Source organism: Hydra viridissima, unplaced genomic scaffold (genome assembly GCF_058129835.1).
Source record: "Hydra viridissima isolate aposymbiotic clone 2 unplaced genomic scaffold, HvirCarnegie_v1 scaffold_7, whole genome shotgun sequence".
Taxonomy (NCBI): Eukaryota; Metazoa; Cnidaria; class Hydrozoa; order Anthoathecata; family Hydridae; genus Hydra; species Hydra viridissima.
This window is the reverse complement of record NW_028324306.1, coordinates 1,079,783-1,100,555: the sequence shown is the minus strand read 5'-3', so window position 1 is coordinate 1,100,555 and position 20,773 is coordinate 1,079,783. Positions and strand designations below refer to the sequence as shown.

Genomic DNA, 20,773 nt, shown 5'->3' with positions numbered 1-20,773 from the left:
TTAAAAAGGCTTCTTTCGTTTACAAAGTCTACAAAGCCACACTGATTAATCATATAAAGGTTTACAGGAGTAATATAGTTAGTATAGACCGATTTTGCTAAATAAGCACGAAGAACGAATAATAGTGCTAGCTAAAAATGGGATTCGGTGTGGATTGAAGCATAAAGCGAGCCTCATTAGTGCTGCTACGCTAAGGAGGCTTGCTTTATGTTTCAATCATAATCATATGTTATGCCAGCAATTGCTGCATCAACACCACTCGCTAACCACACGCTATCCACACGCTAGCCACACGTTAGTAATAAACACGCCATACGCACCCCATACACACACCGCTCACGATATCCGCTTGATAAAAGCGATCGTTGTGCCAACACTACCTACTCTGCAGACCTCGTTTGACGCTCGCTAAATATGAGCGGTAACTGTTCCTTCATCACCCGCACAATAACGTTGTTCAAGACACCTGCCATCATCACGGTATCAGGGCTTAATATCAGCGATAAAAAAGATACCATGTATTCGCTTAACATGGTAACAAACGTGGCAGCATACTTGTGCTGTAACCGTTAATTTTCTTCTATAAAAGAACGTTAGAGAAAAATTATCCAAAAGATTAATTTACCACATTGATTGTTATTCCGAAAAATAAAAAAGTTAAATGAAACGAAAAAATAAGAAAATTAAAATGTCAGAATTTTGAAAATGTGTCTTTCGGACGAAGATATTTTTGGTTTCAAACAACACAATGTTGGTTTGCTAAACACATCTTAATTATGCCACCTATGTCGGGATGCCGGAATACCGCCAATGCAATACGCATGCTACGTATAGACATATGTGCTAAAAATGCATGTATACAGAGCAATTCTTCGATACTCATGTTAATCTTTAATTTTAGGCTGCCTTCTTGTCTCATGAGTCTCTCAAATCCACTCTACTGCCATCCTACTTAAACGGTATCCAAAAAGCATTCTTAAATTCTTCCCACAGTTTGCATCTTTTATCAAAAGCGGGAGGGGGAGGTTTTGGAAATTTTTTTTTTTGAATTTTTATGATTACCCACAGTGCACAGCAGAATAGAAAATATCTATGCTTTTCGAAAGAAAATTAGAGAGCATGCGTGCATCACATACACTTTCTGGGCTATAAAGTTTTTTTTATTAGTTCGGAATTTTATGTATTTTATTGATAAATGGTTAGATATCGCTTGAGTTAACTTTTAAACTGTTGATTTCGTCATTCTAAATACAATTATTTCTATCATCAACACCTTATCTGCCAAATATTCTAAACTTAATGCCATTTGGATTTTAATCAAGAGAAATACCTGTTTAAAGCATAAATACGAACTAGATTTTTAAACCCTACAAAACTTAGTTCGTGTTTTTGCTATAAATTTTAAATAGATTTTAAAGCTTATTAAATGATTTTGAATTCAAAAGCTTTTTCACTATTCTTCAACTTCAAAAAATGATTACAATTGGCTAGAAAAAAACACCCGCGTAATACTGTGCTCCTTTGAATATAAATTTATCATTAGTGCCCTTTGCTTGAGTTTTTCATCGCTTTTTTCATTTTGTGAAAAGAAACTTTTGTTGAAAATGTCTTTGTCAACTGAACATTTATATTACCTTGATGATTCGAATGGTGCACAGTGTGGGATTATCAGTTACTCATATCGTTCGTGTACCATTCGCTAATTAAAGTACAACTTAGCTGTGAAATATAAAAAATAGGAAGCTATATACGAAAACTTTATTACAAAGTTTTTTGTGACCCTCTAGACGCTTGGTGTATTGTTGAAACTATTCTGGTCCGGAATTTTAATACATAAAAACGAATTTTGTTACAAACATTATGAACATTATGCTTTATTTTTCATTTAATTTTACTTTTACTTTACTTGAAAAATTTTTCAAAGTTTGATTATTCGCCTTCATAAACCTCTGCACGTGATGCAAGCACGTGATTGATTTTCTAAATTTTAATCATTTATTTTTACAACTGTTATTCTTTATTTATAACTGTTATTCTTTTTCACGCTGTTATTTTTGTTTCATCTATACCTTCGTAATCTTCTATTTCAGAGATTTTATCATTTCATCTTTTTCGTCACTATCATCGTCATTATCATCATCATCATGATCATCGTCATTAATAACATTGTCATCGTCATGATCATCGTCATTATCTTCATCATTATAATTTACATCATCTAGATCACAACCATTACGATCATCATCTTCATCATCTTTCTCTTCTTCATCGTCATCACTGAATTCTTCATTAAATAGACCCCTTATACTTATGGCTGATGAATAAGGAAAACAATTTTCAAGACTGGTTCTTGAAACGCTCATGCGTGACGTGTTAGAAAAAGATTCACGCATTTGTGGTGTAAATGCACGAGCAACCAGAAGACTATCTTTGTGCTCTTCTGTAGCTTTCAATATAAATTTTTTGAAATCATCATCTGACACTTTCTTCAGATAAGAGTGAATAAAATGTATGCTTTCACAAAGCTAATAAAAAGTAAAACAAAAAATATTAACAAATCAAAAATAAAGTAATGTGTCACATATGATGCCCGCACTATACGAAAATGTTAGTCGGACGTGTAAGAGGAATAGGTTTTGCATACAAAAAACACTTAGATTTTGCATACAAAAAAAATTTTGCAATGTTTTTGAGGAAGTTTTATGAAAAATAAGAAAAATTCCCTTTTCACCATTATGTCAACCTGCAAGCATTATAAACACCAAAATACGCAAAATTGTACACAAAATACTAAAAAGATCAACTAAAATGCATTCTTACGTCATCTTCATATATGATATCATCTGCAACCAATAATAACGCTTTTAAAATCTCCTTATTACGTTCCTCCTCTTTCTCTAAGAGCTTAACATGGCGTGATGTTTCCCCTTCAATGTTCCTCATCAAATAAACACAAGTATCACATTGATCTTCAAGCAACTTCGTTTCAGCTTGGAACTTGTCGACTTGATCACAATATGTCACATCAATAGATCCTAAAATTTAAAAATTGATGAGCCAATTTTTCAAACTTGGATTTTCACGTGCTTTATTATCCAATACTTATAAAAATTCTAAATAAAATGATAAATATTTTGTACACAAATTTACATGTTATGTTTTCCCGCCATTTAATTTTAATGAGATATATGAACAAACAGATTCCTTACATTTAAAACTATAAAAATTGTTTGTTACGTTTAAAAAGATTTTTACCGTTGCCGTCCATTAATACTTTTATTCGACTGGAAATATATCCAGCTACATTAGGTTCACGATCTTCAGGTACCAAATTGCCAATCTCAATAAATCCATCGCAGATCAAACCCACGAACAAGTTGATCATGACCATTTGAATGAGAAGCATATAAGTGGAAAACATCAACGGTCCAAAAAATGGCGCATTTTGAAAGTAGGCGTATACGTCAAACTTCCCCAAAAACATCTTTGTAAGCGCCATAAAGCTCGACATAACTGTTTCAAATTCTTCTAGCTTGTCCACATAGATGCAATGAGCGAATGATACGTAGGCCATAAAAATGACTAAGAAAATAATTCCAAATGACGCCAAAGGTCCGCTGATTATCCCCATTGCTTTTAATAACACAGATATTCGATAATTGAAACGTAGAATACGCAAAAATTCCAAATTTGTAAAAAATATTGTAAAACCCAAACAGCCGACAATCAAATATTCTAAGGTACCAACATATTGAAAACTGACAAATATTTCAGGGTCATCTTCGTATTGCTTCATTGTAAATTTGACAACCAGCATGCGAGCTAATTATGGACAAAAAAGGTATTGACACCAAAATAAACTGCTATTTAATATAACTGATCAGTTACTGTAAAAAATACAATTCATAAATGGAAGTTAATTTATCTAAAACTAAAGAGTCAATATTAAACTCAAAAAATCTCTTGAGTATAATGTTAATGCTACTGTTGTTGGTGAGGTTTTCGTTGCAACTATAATTGTCATTGTTGTTGCTGTCGTCGTGATGACATGTTACAAAAAACAATACAAATTAAATAACATAGTTTTAAGCAAAGAATCAATTTTAAACAGTAAAAACGGACCTATTGCTAACACTATAGCAATAGCTGAACAGCTAGTCACGATAACGTTCAAGATGTTCCAGAAATTCATCAGATAATTTATCGATCCATTTCGATACATTGTTCGTATAATCTAAAAATAGCGTGAAATTATTTTTTTTCATACTTTTTACCACTTTTTTAACATAAAGATTAAATCAGCTTTTTCACAATTCTAAACTCAAACAATCCTAGCAGCTGTAATAATTATAGTAACTATAATATATGCTATAATAATTGTATATATGCTATAATAATTGTAGTAGCTATAGTCGCATATCTTTATACTTTTACAAAACATATAGCATGTTTACAATCCTCATCTACAAGTTTTGAAATCCTCAACTCAAATACTAAACTAACCATTCTCTTCTAATGAGTTGGCCAGGTTGGCCTAGTGCAAGTAAACATATTGACTATAATAACCCAAGAGTAGCTTTTTTTTTAATTTCCTGATGGACTTTAACCATATTTTGTAAGCTTGTTTATTCTTAGTTTAAAATTGATAACTTAATGATTTTTTTATAAAATGGATTTTCAAATTAAATTTTGTCAAAAGATTTTATTGTTCAAACTTAATAGCGTACACTGTCCTCCAAAAAAAAGGCTTTTTTATGAAGCGTATAAAATAGTATCATTTTCTATAATTTTTGCATTTTTTTTCGTGAGCGTAACTTTGTGACTGAATAAAATTTCATAAATTTAATTTTCATGTTCAGTAAATAAAAAAACTACATTTATTTTTATGAAAAAAAAACCCCCTGAAACATAAGCAATTTTCTTAAAACTACTAAAAAAAATTCTAAAATCATTAGTTAGGAGCACATCCTGTACTTCCTAGGATCATGAACCATCTTTACGGCATAGACTCGATGAGTTTATCGATTTTTTCTTAAATAATCTCATTTCACGTAGTTTCAATAGCTTTGTTAACTCATTAGTGTTTTTGGAGGGCTCTTTGTGTCTTAGGGCAACTTGATGCCGTAAATTTTGAATCGGATTGAGATCAGAAGATTGATTTGGCAACTTCATTTCTTCAATTTGATTCGCTTCAAACGAATCGTTTAACGGACCTAGACGTAAGCTTCAGGTCGTTGTCTTTTTGAAATATCCATAGAGGTAGCATATTATTTTCAGCATGAGGAACCACCTTTTCCTCAAAAATATTGCGATAAACAAATCGTTTGTCACCACCATGCTTGACCGTTCGTTTGTTAATTTAGAATACAAACATTTACCTTTAGGTCAACATACCTTTAAATTGAGATCAGAACCATCATATTTGGATTCATTGATCGACAACACTTTTTTTCCAATGACTAATATTCCAATGAAAAGCATTCTCTTTGACGTGACGATTTTTCTGTCAGTGTTTTGGTGTGATCTTCCGCCCTTATCTTTCGTTCATTAGATCGCTTGATTATTTGACATAAAATTGACTTGTTAATAGAGTACTTGGTAACAATTTCTTTTTGACTCCTTTCTTATAACCTTTGATAATAAGTTCTCGAAAAGCTAAATTATACTTGTTTTCTGCCATTATAAAAGAGTTATATTAAAAAAAAATTGATTGTAAGACAGAAACCTCTAATATTACGAGTTTTCAAACCAAAGCAGTGCAAAACCGAGATCTAAAGTCAATATCACTCCTGATAATACGACACCGACCGCAAAAATAAGCACTTGCTTTTTTTTGCAATTAGAATAGTTGTTTACAAAGTTGCTAATGATTACATAAAAATACAAAATACGTGCAAAACGACACGTTCACTAATTTTCAGGTTGTGAAGTTGTGTATACACATCTTCTTTTATTAAATAGTAAAAATTTGATTCCATTTGGAGAGTATTTTTTAGAACAGTTGCTGATTTCAATAATTGAAGTTGAAAATTTTTTTTTTTTTGATTGGGCTATGTTTGGAAGACAGTGTATATTAAGCTTCAAAATTTTTTTTTTTTAAAAAAAAAAGAAGAAAAATTAAAACTTTAAATCAACATAAAAATTGAAAAAATTTCTTGAAAAATGTTCAATAATTTCATGTTTTAATTGAAGTAAAAAAAGTTTTTTTTTTCAAGGGAGGAAGGGAGGGGAAGGTAGAGAGGATTGGACAAGATCTAGCAGACTGACTAACAACAACATATTCATGTTACCCCTAATAAATGTTTTAAATTCCTATTTACAAATCTTCAGCCTTCATTTTTTTCCTACTCATTATTCAAGTAATTACATTTGTACTTTAGTAATTTATATTTTTAAATAAAATTATATAAAAATATAAACTTCCTGTAACTTTACCTTATACAGACCAGTAGTTGTAACTGCTATAAAGATTAAATCAAAGAGCAGAATGAGATTGCCTAAGCCACTCATATAACGATATAATTTAAGTGATTGCACATTTGAGTAATAATTCCACCCTCCTGTAGGTAAAATTTCATGAAGGAAAGTCACGATGACCATTAAATTTGTATTTGCATTGTAAATGTTAATTTCCGTGAATAATGCACGTGTGTATCGGTCCACCCAAAAAGAACCTTTTATGGCTTTTAAAACTTTTAGCGCCGTTTGACGATTTGGGCCGATACTAACTGAGTATGAGGCTCCATTATAGGTGGCAAATCTTCCGGTAAATGGGAATGGATTTTTTAGGATACCAACTCCTTTTGAATAAATCAAATAATAAAATCACATTAACCATACATGGTTGTATATTATTCAACAAATAATCATTAAAATAAATATGTAAATGTAAAAATGAGAGTAAAAAATAAATTTAGAAGGTATTCAAACAATAAAAAGCTACGTTATTGTTACCTTGATAGGTCCATGGATCCTCAAGTCCTTTCCACATGGCCTTTCTCTTTCCTCTCCTTCTCCGAAACCTTTCTGTTTGATTTAAAGGTGCAAGCCATCCAGAGCTGAAGTCTCTTGTTTCTTCTGTCGACCAACTATAAGCAGCATTGCATTCACTGATCAAATAGAAAAACACTGGTAGCTTAACGCACGACACTGGAAAAAATTGAACGAAAAAGCATCATAATAAGCGAGAAGCAGATAGGAAGAAATCTGCATGTATATAACCTTTTATGGATTGTCCTATACATACCATATTAATAAATATTATCAAGCATACACACACAGATAAATATATATATAAATATATATAAATATATATATATATATATATATATATATATATATATATATATATATATATATATATATATATATATATATATATATATATATATAAACAGGTGTAATTAAAACTTAAGCAAATAAGCAAATACTCGGTTTAACTCTGAGCTGGCGAATCCGAGCCAGAGAAAGAACTTTTGAGGGTGCAGAATCAGCTGTAAATCCCATTGGATAGTTCTTATTAGAGTTATACCAACTGAGTGGAAAGAGAAACTCAACAACTGAATACTGCATCCAGTTCCACCAATCTAGTTCAGTTTGAATCTTTAAGAAAATAACAAACTTGAAATAAATTTTAAATTTATTGACAAGAAAAAAAATAAACAAAAAAACAATTAAAAATAAAAGAAAAATGTGTTTTTATTACATTGAAAAACATATAAAACAAAAAAACAAAACAAAAAAAAACAAAATTAAAAATTGTGTTTTTATTACATTATCTGCCGTTGGAATATTGATTTTTTTACTTTTCGAGACCGTGTAGACATTTTTGTGAACAGGATAAATTGATTTAGTTATGCCGTTTTTTACGCTCAATGTCGTCACTGAGTCATAGAGAGGAAAGGAACCTGATTCTGTTGCAGCAAATGTCACAGAAAAACATAGAACAACAAATGATAAGTGCTTCAAAATTTCTGATATGATGATTTTTATACGTTTTTCCTGAGAAAAAAAAAAAAAAAATTGTTCATTGTCTTTGTAAAAAAATATTGTGAGGAACTAATAAACATCAAAACCTTTATAATTAAGGGCTTTATTTTTCAAAAACCTAATTTTTTTTTCAGCATGAACATACATACCTTGAATCTACTCTTTCTTGAATCTTCTAAAGCTTTTTCATTAGGTAACTTGAACCAAAGTCTATCTGTCTGATTCTTAGTAGAACTGTTGGGATTTTGTTTCACTATGGAAAATATGTTTTATAGTAATAATTTATAATTACATATAAACTTATCTTTAGAAAATATTTCTTGTTGATTGTTTAAGCATATTGACTTAATCTTTTTTTATTGCAAAAATTCTATTTTTTGTAGTGCTTTCACTCATAGCCTAAATCTTCCATCAACTTTCCTATCAATCTGCACTGTACTTTTCTGTACCGTTTTATTTAGCTTAAACCTGATGATTACAGAGTTTGATGAAACAAATATTTACAGAGTTCAAAATAATTTTGAAAAAGAGAAACCATTGAAAATGATCGAACTCAGAGAATGTATATGGACAACAAGAGGGTAGGTAGAAAAAAGATGGAGAAGTGGACAATCTTGTTCATATCAGTCTTCTTTCCTCATAAAATCAGTTTGCAAAAATTCTATGAGACAGAAGTCTACAATACAAAATGTCACTGAAAAGAACACAAAAAGTTAGTCAAAATTGATTTTAAAATGTCATAGTCTCTTTGAAACATTAGAGACTTAAAAAAAGAAAGAATTTGTTAAATGAATTTTTATTCAGTATTGAGTGGTCTGACAAGAAAAGGTTTTGCTGTCAAATTAGCTCATAATTATAGGAAAGACTATGTAATAACTTTAGGAGATTTGGCAATTTCTAGCAATCAGGGTAAATCCTGCTCAAAAAACAGCTTCCCAATAATCTTTGATAGTAAAATCTAAAGTACAGAATTTTCCCTAAAAAAAAATCATTTTGGATTTTTGAGATGATGGTGGCTCCTATTACTTTTTCCCCATACTGCTTCTTGATGCTTTAGTAGGATGGGGCAAAAGTTGTTGTAAAGATCATTTACTGCATTATTTAACTAAAAACTTCTACCTCTCTGATCTCTTTTTGAATCCTTCAACAAATCAATCAAACCGGATCCATTAAAAGCATCATTTCTGCAAGCTTGAAACTAAATTCCTTACAAGTTGCAAAGTTGCTGACTATTTTTGAAAAAATCAACAAAATATTTTGTCTAAGATTAATTTTGGTTTTGTAAAAAATTTGAATAAAAATTTTTATTGCGGTCCTTTTTATTTTTGTATTTTTAAAACGATATTACCTCATATGGTAATAGCATTCATTTTATGCTTTTAAAATCGGTAAAGTTAATGTTAATTAAGTCTGAAAAACTTAATCAACTTAAAAGAAAAACTGAGAGAAAAAGTAGAAAGTTATTACCTCTAATTTACATTTTTTAAATTTACATAAAAATTTATATTCGTTTGAAAGAAATATGTTCACTTAGAAAAACTTTATCAACTTACCAACAGCAACATTGAGATCACCTTTATCAGAGTCATCTTTCTTCGGAGGTGATTTAATGAGAGCCGAAAATATTATTGATAAAACAATGACCTAAAGTATTGAAAATGAAAACTTCTTTTTTTATAATTTTTTTACTAATTTAGTAGTTTAATATAAGAAAAAAAAATTAACATTTTTAACTTTTTAAAATCTTAGCTTAATTACAGGTTGTATAAAGATTGTAAATTTAAATTCACTAAACCTTGATGGGTTGAATAAAACAGATTGACTGAACAAAAGAGAGCATAATACTGACAATCCATTTGTCAGATTTTAACTTCCCAAATGAAAATCCGTACATTACCACATAAAAAGCACTAATCATTGTTGTTATAAATGCAATAACGTAGGCAATATAGATCAGCCAATGAGGAAGAGGGTTTCTTTTTTTTTGTAGACGTTGCTCTTTGTCATCTTCAGAACCAGCAAAAAGAATTGACCGAAGAAACTTTAGGCAACTAGTATATTCTTCTTCTACAGACTTCTTTTCTTTAAATGAAAGATACTTAGAGTAATCAAGAATTTTAAACATTTTAATGAATTTTACAAAAATTTATCTAAATTTATTTTAGCAAGCAATTGATTTTAAAATGTTAATAAAAATTTTCATTCCAAAAAAAGTTATAATATTTGTTTGATAAAACAAAGTGTGAATATTTTCACCTCCTTTTTTCTTGTAACCTGAACTTACAAACCTAGATAGTTAAATGAAAGCATTTAATTACTTCATTATAATATAGAAGATATAATTTGTATTACCTTTTTCTTGTGATTTGAATTTATAAGCTTCAACTAACGTTTTAAGCTTTGGACCAGCTTTTTTGAAAAGAGTGACAATAACTAGGTTGGGAGGAATTACAATCATGGAACTAGTAAATGCAACTTTCAACTGATCAACTGATAATTTTACCGGTCCAACGGTGATTGTATCGGATGGTGGACCATTATCTAAAAAAAAGAAAACAAAACAAGGAGTTTTTAAAAACATAAACATTCTGTTCTGAAATAGACTCATACAACTAAATAAACTTATACAACTAAATAAACTCATACAACTTTAAGTTACTACTGTAAGTATTTAATTACTACTATATTACACATGTAAATTAATTATTTTTATCATTTTCATTTTTTATCATTATTTTTATTGATTTACAATTTAATTACTAACATTATTCTTGATTTACATATTCAATGGGGTAGTAGTAAGCTTACAAATGTTTACCAAATATACTGTAGTTTAAGTCAAGACTTATGCTACAGTATATCAGGCTATTTATATATTGTAAAATCTACACATCAAATCAACTTTTTATATATTGTAAAATCTACACATCAAATCAACTTTTTAAAATCAAAATAATAAGAGGATAAATTTTTATGAGGTTACTGTATTTATACACCAGATTAAATTATACACCAATATGCACAATACTTTAAACTACTGAAAAGGTTTTTGTATTATTTGAAAAAATACAAAATACCATAAAAATATTTAAAATTTATTTATTTAAAAAAAAACTTAATTTTTTGAAAAAAGGAAAAACCAAAAGAAAGTAATAAACCCTTTCTTTGACTAAAAATCTTTTCCTTTGCAAAAAATACTTTATTCGTAAGTAAAATAAAGATCCTAACCTCCTCGATAAAACATTGCATTAGCTAACATCGTTGTAAGCAAAAGTGAAAAACATGTAGCAAGTCTTTGGCAACGCGTGAAAGTGCTTTCGATTGGTTTGGTAAATATAGAAAGCCATATGTGACCATCATATAGATTCTTTCTCAATGTTACTGTAAACAAAAAACTAAACTCAGTAAGATCGCTTACTGCTGCCAAATAGAGCGTTCGCATAATTTCTCCATCATCTTCTGCAACATCAAGCCATCGATTACAAACAAACTGATAATCATCTTCTGTCTGTAAATCTCGAACCTAACATAAAAAAAAAATACTAACAGATTCTCATAGCCATAGCTAAATTAGGTTAAATTTTCTAATTATGCTAAGAATTGTAAGCATAAACTGAGTATACTCTTTTTAATAAAAGAGAAAACATCTTAAAAATTTAGGCTTGATTATCCTAAATTAGGATTAATTATGCATAGAAAACCAGCAAACCTTAATTTGCATACAAAACCAACCAGGAGAAAACCCAGCATTGTTATGCCAAATTGTAACCTCCTCTAAATTGCCTAAACTGTATGGTACAGAAAGCAAGAATGTGTCTGTTTGACCTCTTTGAAAACATTTGCGCAGTGGATTATACAACTTTCTTGGGACTGTCTCCCCTCCAGTTCCAGAAATAACAATAATTACATCAGCAGAAGTAGAGCTTCCAGGTCTAAAACCAGTTTGTACAGAAACTTTGTAGAAATAGCTATCATCTGGCTGGTTATCTTGTAAAGGAAAAGTAATGGTCTAAAAAGAATCAATATTTTTTTTAAAAAACATTTCTTTTCAGATAATTATTGCTCAAGCTCATTAGAAGAAATGTAAACTAAGAAAAAAAAAAAAAAAGGACAAAAAGAGAACCATGGTAAAATTTTAATTAAAAAAGACTTTTTTACCTTTTCTATGTCATACTTATCATTTTTCCAACACCAAATTAGAAGTATTAAATAAACACCAAATAGAGCCATCACCACAGCAAAAACTGTTGGATTATCAGCAAGATTAATGTGTTTAAGAAGAGCACTTAAATTCAAAGGTTCAATTTTAGCAAAGGGACCCCCTCCACCAAAATCGGTTAAATGATTACATGCACACTTAGTAGAGCTGGTATTGGTATCATACTCTACTATCTGTAAATACAAAATAAATAATAACCTGAAATATCTGTAAATGTATTTATAAAAGTGCATATATATATATATATATATATATATATATATATATATATATACATATATATATATATATATATATATATATACATATATATATATATATATATATATATATATATATATATATATGTATATATATATATATATATATATATATATATATATATATATATATATATATATATATATATATATATATATATATATATATACACACACACATATATGTGTGTGTGTGTAAATACAAAATAAAAACCTGAAGAATGGCAGTACTAAATAAGTAAATTACAAAAGAAAAACCTTTTTCGTTTTCAAAAGTTTCTTCATTTTTAAAGTTAAAATGAAATTTTTTCTAATTAATGAATTTGTTTTAGTTAAGATCATCAAAAATACGTTTGACAAAAAAAAAACTGCTACAAAGAAAAAATCATCAAAAATATGCAAGATTTTTAAAGCTTTTATTCAAGTTCATTTGGGAATCAAAAGGAAAAAAAAAAAAAAAAAAGATAGAAATGTTGTCTCAAACCATTTCTAATAGTTTCTAATGTCTCAAACCATTTCTAATAGTTTCTAATGTCTCAAACCATTTCTAATAGTTTCTAATGTCTCAAACCATTTCTAATAGTTTCTAATGTCTCAAACCATTTCTAATAGTTTCTAATGTCTCAAACCATTTCTAATAGTTTCTAATGTCTCAAACCATTTCTAATAGTTTCTAATGTCTCAAACCATTTCTAATAGTTTCTAATGTCTCAAACCATTTCTAATAGTTTCTAATGTCTCAAACCATTTCTAATAGTTTCTAATGTCTCAAACCATTTCTAATAGTTTCTAATGTCTCAAACCATTTCTAATAGTTTCTAATGTCTCAAACCATTTCTAATAGTTTCTAATGTCTCAAACCATTTCTAATAGTTTCTAATGTCTCAAACCATTTCTAATAGTTTCAAGAGTGTTTTATTGTTTTTCTAGCGTTTTCTTTACATTTTTTCAATCATCAATTATGATTTACACTGTTTTTTTCAGCTTTAACTTCTATTTCTTTTTTTTTTTATTTTTGTTTTAGGGAATGAAATTTTGAACTAATAAACATTTCTGAAATTATAAATATTTTCATAACATAATTTGTTCTCTTAAAACTACAAATAATCAGTGCATATTCAATTTGCTACAAATTTCTTAAAACCTAAAAAAAACTTAAAGTGTTGAAACCTCTTATCCTAAATGTAAACTTTAGACTTAGATAAAGAATTAGATAAACATGAAATAATAAAATAATAAAATAATTTCTGGTAGATGTAATAAGACTAAAAAAACAGATATACCTCACATCCTTCATCATCCCAGTCTAACTTTTCAACATTCCAATATAAGCATGACCTTGTGTATGCTAGAAAAGTGTAATTTACAGGTTTACTACAATTATCAGCTGAAACAGGAGATGATGATGATAACAACTCATCTGTTATATTTGTGCCATTGTTATAGAATATGACTCCAACACACCAGCTAAAAAAAAAAGGTTTGAGCTTCAATGATATTTAATGTAAGCTAGAATATTTTTCTGAATAACTAGATAATGAGTTCATATTTAATATTTTATTTTAAAACTGCATTTTACTGTTATTAACTACTACTTTGATGATTTGAATTTGTTTTGTTTCTTTTTTATAGTTTTTCTTCATTCTTAAAAACATTTTTATAATCAAAACACCACCAGGCTCTTTGTAACATTTCATGACATTAAAACTTCTTTATTATGGAAGCTCAATCTTATGATGCAACTTAATTACAAAGATAAACCTCTTAAAAACTTGTAGAATAACAAGTTCATCTTTTTCTTTTGGTATTCATTTTGATTTTGTCAATTATGTAAATTTGTGTTTGACAATTTATGCTGCAAATGCTGGATCAAAAAAATTGACGTAAAATATTGGCATAAAAACATCTGTAAAAAAATATTGGTAAAAATATTACAAAAAAGAACCAAAAAAAAAGTCTCATTTTCATTCATGCAGTTTCCACTATGTGTTAATGATTTTACTTTCTTGACCAATTCTGTATGTTAATTAAAGTTATGAATAATATATATATATATATATATATATATATATATATATATATATATATATATATATATATATATATAGTGCATTAAAAATTTACATTCCAATAGCTGTATTATTAAGCTGCTTTCCAGTAAAAAAACAAGTCCACATTTTTTCAGTAATCCAGTAATTCTTCTTTTCTGAACTCAAATCGTTCCAATTTGACGGATAAGGATTTGGTAGAGAACAGTTTTGGTCTGGGTTTGAGAAAGAAGGAAATGTACCTGCAAAGAGAATATTAACAGTCTTAAAATTTCTGCATGCATGGTTTATTTTATTATAAACTTAATGAAAATGTAAACAAAAGCTTTAAAAAATCTTGATTTGTTCATGATTTATACAAAATTTGTTATTTGTTTCCTAAATTTATAATTATTATACAATAAGCAAAAGTTAAATTTCAATCTAAATGAAGAAAAATATTTAAGCAACTATATTTTTACTAGAAATTTTGATGGTAACTTTTAAAGTTTTATTTAAATTTATCACAAGAACATTATAGTATTTCCAAAATGGATTGCAAAAGTAATTTGATATAGGCATAAAAATGCAGCTTTTTAAAAATATTTACTAAACTTAATGATTCAATTTTATCTATTGTTGAGTAAATTTCATATTATACAATATATAATAAAAGTTAAATTCAAATCAATTAAATGAATATAAAATGCTGACCTTTATTCATAAACAAAAATAAAGTGCCATTAAAATTTTCAACTGGTTTTGCACTTAAAACAATAGATGAAGAGTTGATTATTACATCAACCTTGTGTATATTTTTTATAAGCGCACAATATGCTAAAAAGTATTGCAATGGTGGAGGAACTGCTTCATTTTCTATGAAGAGAGTAACTGGAGTAGTCAGATTTTTTGCGCTGCGACCATTCATAGAAAATCCCTTCACAGGACCCACAGTTTTTTTTGCAATGTTCTGATCATTTGCTGCTAAGCGATTGGCTCCTTCAATATTCTAAAGTAAAGTTTCTTAAACATTTAAGCAAATCCAATAAAATGAAGTAGTTGCATTGCAAAGCAAAAATTTTTTTAAAAAGAAAAAAAAAAAAGGAAACAAAAATGGTTCATGGCCATTTTTTACACAAATTCCTTTTTAACATTACTCATTTTTTGTATATGAGACTTTTATCACGTTTTTAAACAAGATTTATTTTTGTAACAAATTTTTTATTCTTTATTATTTGTTGTAAAGTATTTAAAGTGTAAAAAAATGAAAAAATTTATTAATTAAAAAAAAAAAAGTCCTAATTACCACCACTCCAGTACAGCCTTTAACTTTTTCTCCATTACTTAAATCGGGTAAACTAAACGAGCCAATACTTTTAGAGCTTGATATATCTACACATTGACACAATATTTGGCACGAAGATGTTTTAAAATATATTGGAATTTCCCCCTCAGTCATTCTTCGTGCTATTAGAAATGTAATATACTTCTCAAGATTCATTGCTTCAAACACAATACTTGATGCCTATAAAAAAAAAATTATCAACATGAAACTGTTTTTCTTTATTCAGGTTTTATATTTAAAGTTGGTACTAAAATTACAGATACTTTTATACTCAATTATTTTCATTTTTTTTACTAGTTTCAGCTTTTTATGTTTAAAATGTATTTGTTTATGTTACAAATTTGACTGTTTTTTAAATAATGATACAAAAAGTTTAAATATTGCATTTTTAGTAAAGACTGTTTTATAAATAAAAAAAGAGTAAACATAGCTCACATTAACACCACGCTCTGAGATTGTTATGAGGTTTGTAAGTTCCAACAGTTTGCTTGCTAATTCTACCATTTGCTCTGGTTTTAAAGATTCATAAAAACCCAATGAGTTATTGATTACTTTTAAACCAGTAACCTGTACAGAGAATTTTTTTTTTAGGTTTTAAATATAGAGAAGTTTACTTAAAAAACTTGGTATTGCAACATGTAACTTGAAGTTGCAACACAAAGTTGAAACATGCAATACAGTTTAAAAGCATGAGGCAGAATAGTGCAGGATTTAAAAACTGAAATTATTAAACTTTCAAAATTCTACGCTGCCAGTTTTAAACATTTGAGTTTTATAACCATGAAGAATGATTAGCTCAGATCATATCATAATTTTAATTCTTATTACTTTAGGCTTTGTGATAATGAAGGTTGAGGCATGCTCATTCTTTGGAAATAAACTTTTTTTGCCTAGAGAATTTATGAGTTTATCTTTTGATTCTTCACTATTCACTACTTTGATCACTTATCCTCTGATTCTTCTTCTAAATCTTTGAAGATTGAAGAGTTATTAATAACTTTATTATTAGCTTAATGATTTATTTTTTTGTGTCAGTAACAATTAACAGCTGTAACCAACGTAGTTTTATTTAGGGGGTTACAAAAAGTTCAATATGAATTTAACTTTTTGTAACCCCTTAAATAAAAGAGCTTTTTAAACCCCTAAATAAAACATCTTTTATTCATAAAGTTTTAAGAAATAAAAAAGATTTTGAAAAACGTAAAGATTTCTTACTGAATCTGCATAATAAAATATGTTTTCTAAAACAATGGCTGTTGCAGAGCTTGAATCTATTACAATGAGTTTTAGACTTTGGAACAATTGTAACTCACACTGAAAACAAAGCAGTTTTATTTACATTTACAAAAATTTAAAAAAATATAAAACAATATAAGGGAAGAAAATAAACAAAAAAGCTCAAAATGAAATATTATGGAACATTTGAACTTTTAATAAATCATAATAGTTTATAAGTTATAATAATAATATATAATAAAACATTTTTTTTACTTCTAAATTTATATATCGTTCTCATGCATTACAATGCATTTATCTCTTTTGTAACAAAAAAAATATCCTTTATATAATAATATATTTACATTAATATATATTTATATCAATATATATTTTATATGTAATAAAATGGTAAAATTTGTGAACTTTGATTAACAAAATTTATGAACTTTAACAAAAATAAAGTGTGTGACTTCATAAAACGAATCAAAACTGAACAAATTAATATATCGTTCATAAAACGAATCAAAACTGAACAACTTAATATATCGTTCATAAAACGAATCAAAACTGAACAAATTAATTTCTTAAAAACTTTTCGCATAATAAAAGTTGTAAAGCTTACCTTTTTCTTGTTCTCATCTCTCAAATATTGCAACATTTCATATATGACAACAATGTAATTAGTGATCATTTGTTGATTTTCAAAAGCGGAATCTTTTGTAACATCATCACAAATCGTCAATTCATACAAAATGAACTCTGATGAGGTATTGTTAGATAAGGTAGTGGTACTTAATTCTGAACTCACATCTATCAGAGGACTTGTCAACAATGTTTTATTTTGTCCATTTATACTATTATTGCGCCAACATGGTTCAGCATTGCAAATATCAACTTTTTCAAATTTCCCCTGACATGGTAGACCACCATTTTCTGGGATTGGATTATTACATTTTCGAGTGTAGTTAGCAAATCCACCTCCACAAGACTTTGAGCAAGGTGAAGCTAGTGTCCAGTTTGTGAAGCCACCATCAACTAAATTTAAAAGAAAAAAAAGAATGAATTAAAAACTAAAGAAGATTAAATATTAAAAGTGAGTTGAGATCTGAATTTTATGTTAACTGAATCATTATTGCCTAGCATGATAGTGATTAAACAGAAACTATTATTTCAGTACTTAAATCAATAGATGACTGCACAGAAGTAGCATATTTTTGTAAAACTTGAAAATTTTCAACTTTGATTTAAAACTTTCTCATTAATAATAGTACGACTTTTATCTTAACATCTCTTTATGAAAAAATTAGATTTTTTTTATTTTTATCATTTTACATATTCACAGCTGAAACATTTTTCACACCATTTGTTGTATATTAAATACATTTTCAAATTTTCAAATTCAAACTGTTTGCTTTCGTATATGAACAGTGTAGAAACTTACATTGATCACAGTGCAATATTCACTGTGATTAATGTAAGCTTCTCAAATGTAAATTGTGAAGCAATTCAACTAATCAATTATTATAATTAGTTAAATAATTTCAATAACACTTTTAATAAGTTACTTAAAATTATGCTCATTGCAAAATTTGATTAAAGTTATATAATCACATTTAAGTGATTTCAGATATATAATAGATTATTACAAAAGTGCTAATATAGCTCGGGTTACACCATAAATATTTATTTTAGAAACACGTTTGTAGCATTATATTATTTACTTATATAAACTTGCAAAACTATCAACTCCTCAATTAAAGTAATAGAATCACATTTAAGAAGATGATGTTTCTAAGCAAAACACTCTATGACGTCTCAAATATTTATGGATCTAATCAGCTACCAACAAGCAGTTTTGCTCTTTGCTGTATGTTCCATGGAATGAAGGTAAACACAATAACTTTACCCAAAACCTGCAGCATTGTTAAATATAAAGTCTAGACCTTTTTAAACAATGCTAATATTTCAACTACAGCAAAACCTTATGTAGTTGCTAGAGTAAAGATGATTCACCAGAAATATACTTAAGTTTCAAAGCACAAAGTTAGGAATTCTGCCATTCAGGTTAACTTGGAAGATTAACAGACTTTTTGATATGGTCCATGCTGACTAGGATAATGGTATAACTATACAAGAAAACAAGCAATTCCTGTTGAACTACCATGGTCTACAACATAGGACCTCAACTATAAACAAGCTGTTACCAACTCCAGAAAATGGAAGGATGAAATAAAATGTAGCCACAAACAACACGAAGCAATTTCATCTGCAAAAACATTAGTTTATTTCTCTTTGGAAAACTCTTAGAATGACAATTATCCCAATGGTGAAGAGCCCATCAAATTTTTATTACAGTGCCTAAGAAATAAACGATTGACACCCCACTGTTTAATCCAACACTAAACAGAACCAAATGAACACCTCAACAAGCAATCATGATTGTTATCTGCCCTTGCTGCAGCAGTATTGATTTAAACTAGTTATCAATGCCACAAAGTAATACTGATTATGAATTACTCAAATATTCAAGGTTTTTACTGCTTTTTCATTTAGATTTGATTTTATTGAAGAAGTTTTTTTTACATATATTTCATAAGCTATTTATATTTAAAAATAAAAACATTAAGTCTAAATTAAGATTATTTGTGGTGATGTGCACACTATCACTAAATATCTGTTGCTGTGCAGACATTCGTAAATTTGGTACATTGGTGTTTTTATGATAGCAAAGCATTCACCCCCTAGAAAATGTAAGTTTTTTTTGTTAAAATTTCTTCTAAATATTCTAGCTCTCTTTGATGGGTCCCAAATCATCAAACGTTTAACTTTCAATTTTGAAATGACAGTAATGAAAACAACAATAATGAAAACTCCTCATCAAAATCTCCTCATCAAAATATAAAACTAGTGAAACAATCAGTTTGACTGCAAATTTTGATAAAAAAACCATATGTCAATGGAACAAAGTATGACAGTCTAACAATTGTTTTAGGCTTGGATGCCGAGAAATTGCTAGACATCATAAGTTGCATGCTGGAATTTAAGCTTTGCCAGGAGAGTTGCCTTGTTTACCTTCTTGTCATGTAACACAAAATGGAAACCAAAACTGGTTGTTGGCAGCTGACAAGGTGCATCAATAATTGAGAGCTGATGGACCACAAACCAAACAGATATTGCAGAGTGTGTTGCTTGAGTGTTTGCAATCTGTTTGGTACAAATTTTTGTGAGACCCGTGTTTTCTTTAAATTTCTTAATTCAGTCATTAAATAAAATTTTCATTAATTTTTAATATCAAAATTCTCAGTTATAAATATTTTATTTTTTTCTGAAATAAATATTTCATAAACATAAAGAAAAATGCAATCAATAACGATATGCAGGTTTCAAATAAATCAAATACAAAAGATGTTACAAATAATCAAAATATCAGAAGGAAAGGAGCTGAGTAGCTGTTGGTATGATTGTAGCAACATTAAAAAATCTGCAAATAAAAACATTTCCTACCCAAAAATCAGTTTTTTTCAGGGATGAAATTTAAATTTTCTCATAAAAAATATTTTCAAGCAAGATTATACAGCCATATGCATCAGTATTATGGCAGCAGTTTATTAACAAAATAACTTAAAATACTTGATTGATAAGAAAATTTACCAGGCTGTATTGGAACAGAAAACCTATGAGTTATAATTGTTAGAAAAATATAGAAGAATAATAT

The 20,773-nt window shown here is 28.2% G+C and overlaps 1 protein-coding gene across 1 annotated transcript in view; it reads right to left on the bottom strand.

The window, feature by feature from the left end:
* Positions 1-1,844: 1,844 nt before the first annotated feature.
* Positions 1,845-20,773, bottom strand: part of LOC145184292 (uncharacterized) — a 40,802-nt gene continuing 21,873 nt past the window's right edge. Inside the window, exons 22-43 of the mRNA XM_090092015.1 lie at positions 17,681-18,093; positions 17,056-17,154; positions 16,276-16,407; positions 15,802-16,020; positions 15,210-15,504; positions 14,593-14,758; positions 13,752-13,935; positions 12,148-12,381; positions 11,699-11,998; positions 11,218-11,512; positions 10,342-10,530; positions 9,785-10,071; positions 9,543-9,633; positions 8,139-8,242; positions 7,774-8,001; positions 7,431-7,602; positions 6,955-7,149; positions 6,436-6,800; positions 4,123-4,234; positions 3,256-3,822; positions 2,821-3,035; positions 1,845-2,525 (exon numbers count right to left, since the gene is read on the bottom strand). Of these exons, the coding sequence (XP_089948141.1) occupies positions 2,082-2,525; positions 2,821-3,035; positions 3,256-3,822; positions 4,123-4,234; positions 6,436-6,800; positions 6,955-7,149; positions 7,431-7,602; positions 7,774-8,001; positions 8,139-8,242; positions 9,543-9,633; positions 9,785-10,071; positions 10,342-10,530; positions 11,218-11,512; positions 11,699-11,998; positions 12,148-12,381; positions 13,752-13,935; positions 14,593-14,758; positions 15,210-15,504; positions 15,802-16,020; positions 16,276-16,407; positions 17,056-17,154; positions 17,681-18,093 (5,306 nt within the window). The 3' untranslated portion in view covers positions 1,845-2,081. The remainder of the gene's footprint in view (positions 2,526-2,820; positions 3,036-3,255; positions 3,823-4,122; positions 4,235-6,435; positions 6,801-6,954; positions 7,150-7,430; positions 7,603-7,773; positions 8,002-8,138; positions 8,243-9,542; positions 9,634-9,784; positions 10,072-10,341; positions 10,531-11,217; positions 11,513-11,698; positions 11,999-12,147; positions 12,382-13,751; positions 13,936-14,592; positions 14,759-15,209; positions 15,505-15,801; positions 16,021-16,275; positions 16,408-17,055; positions 17,155-17,680; positions 18,094-20,773) is intronic.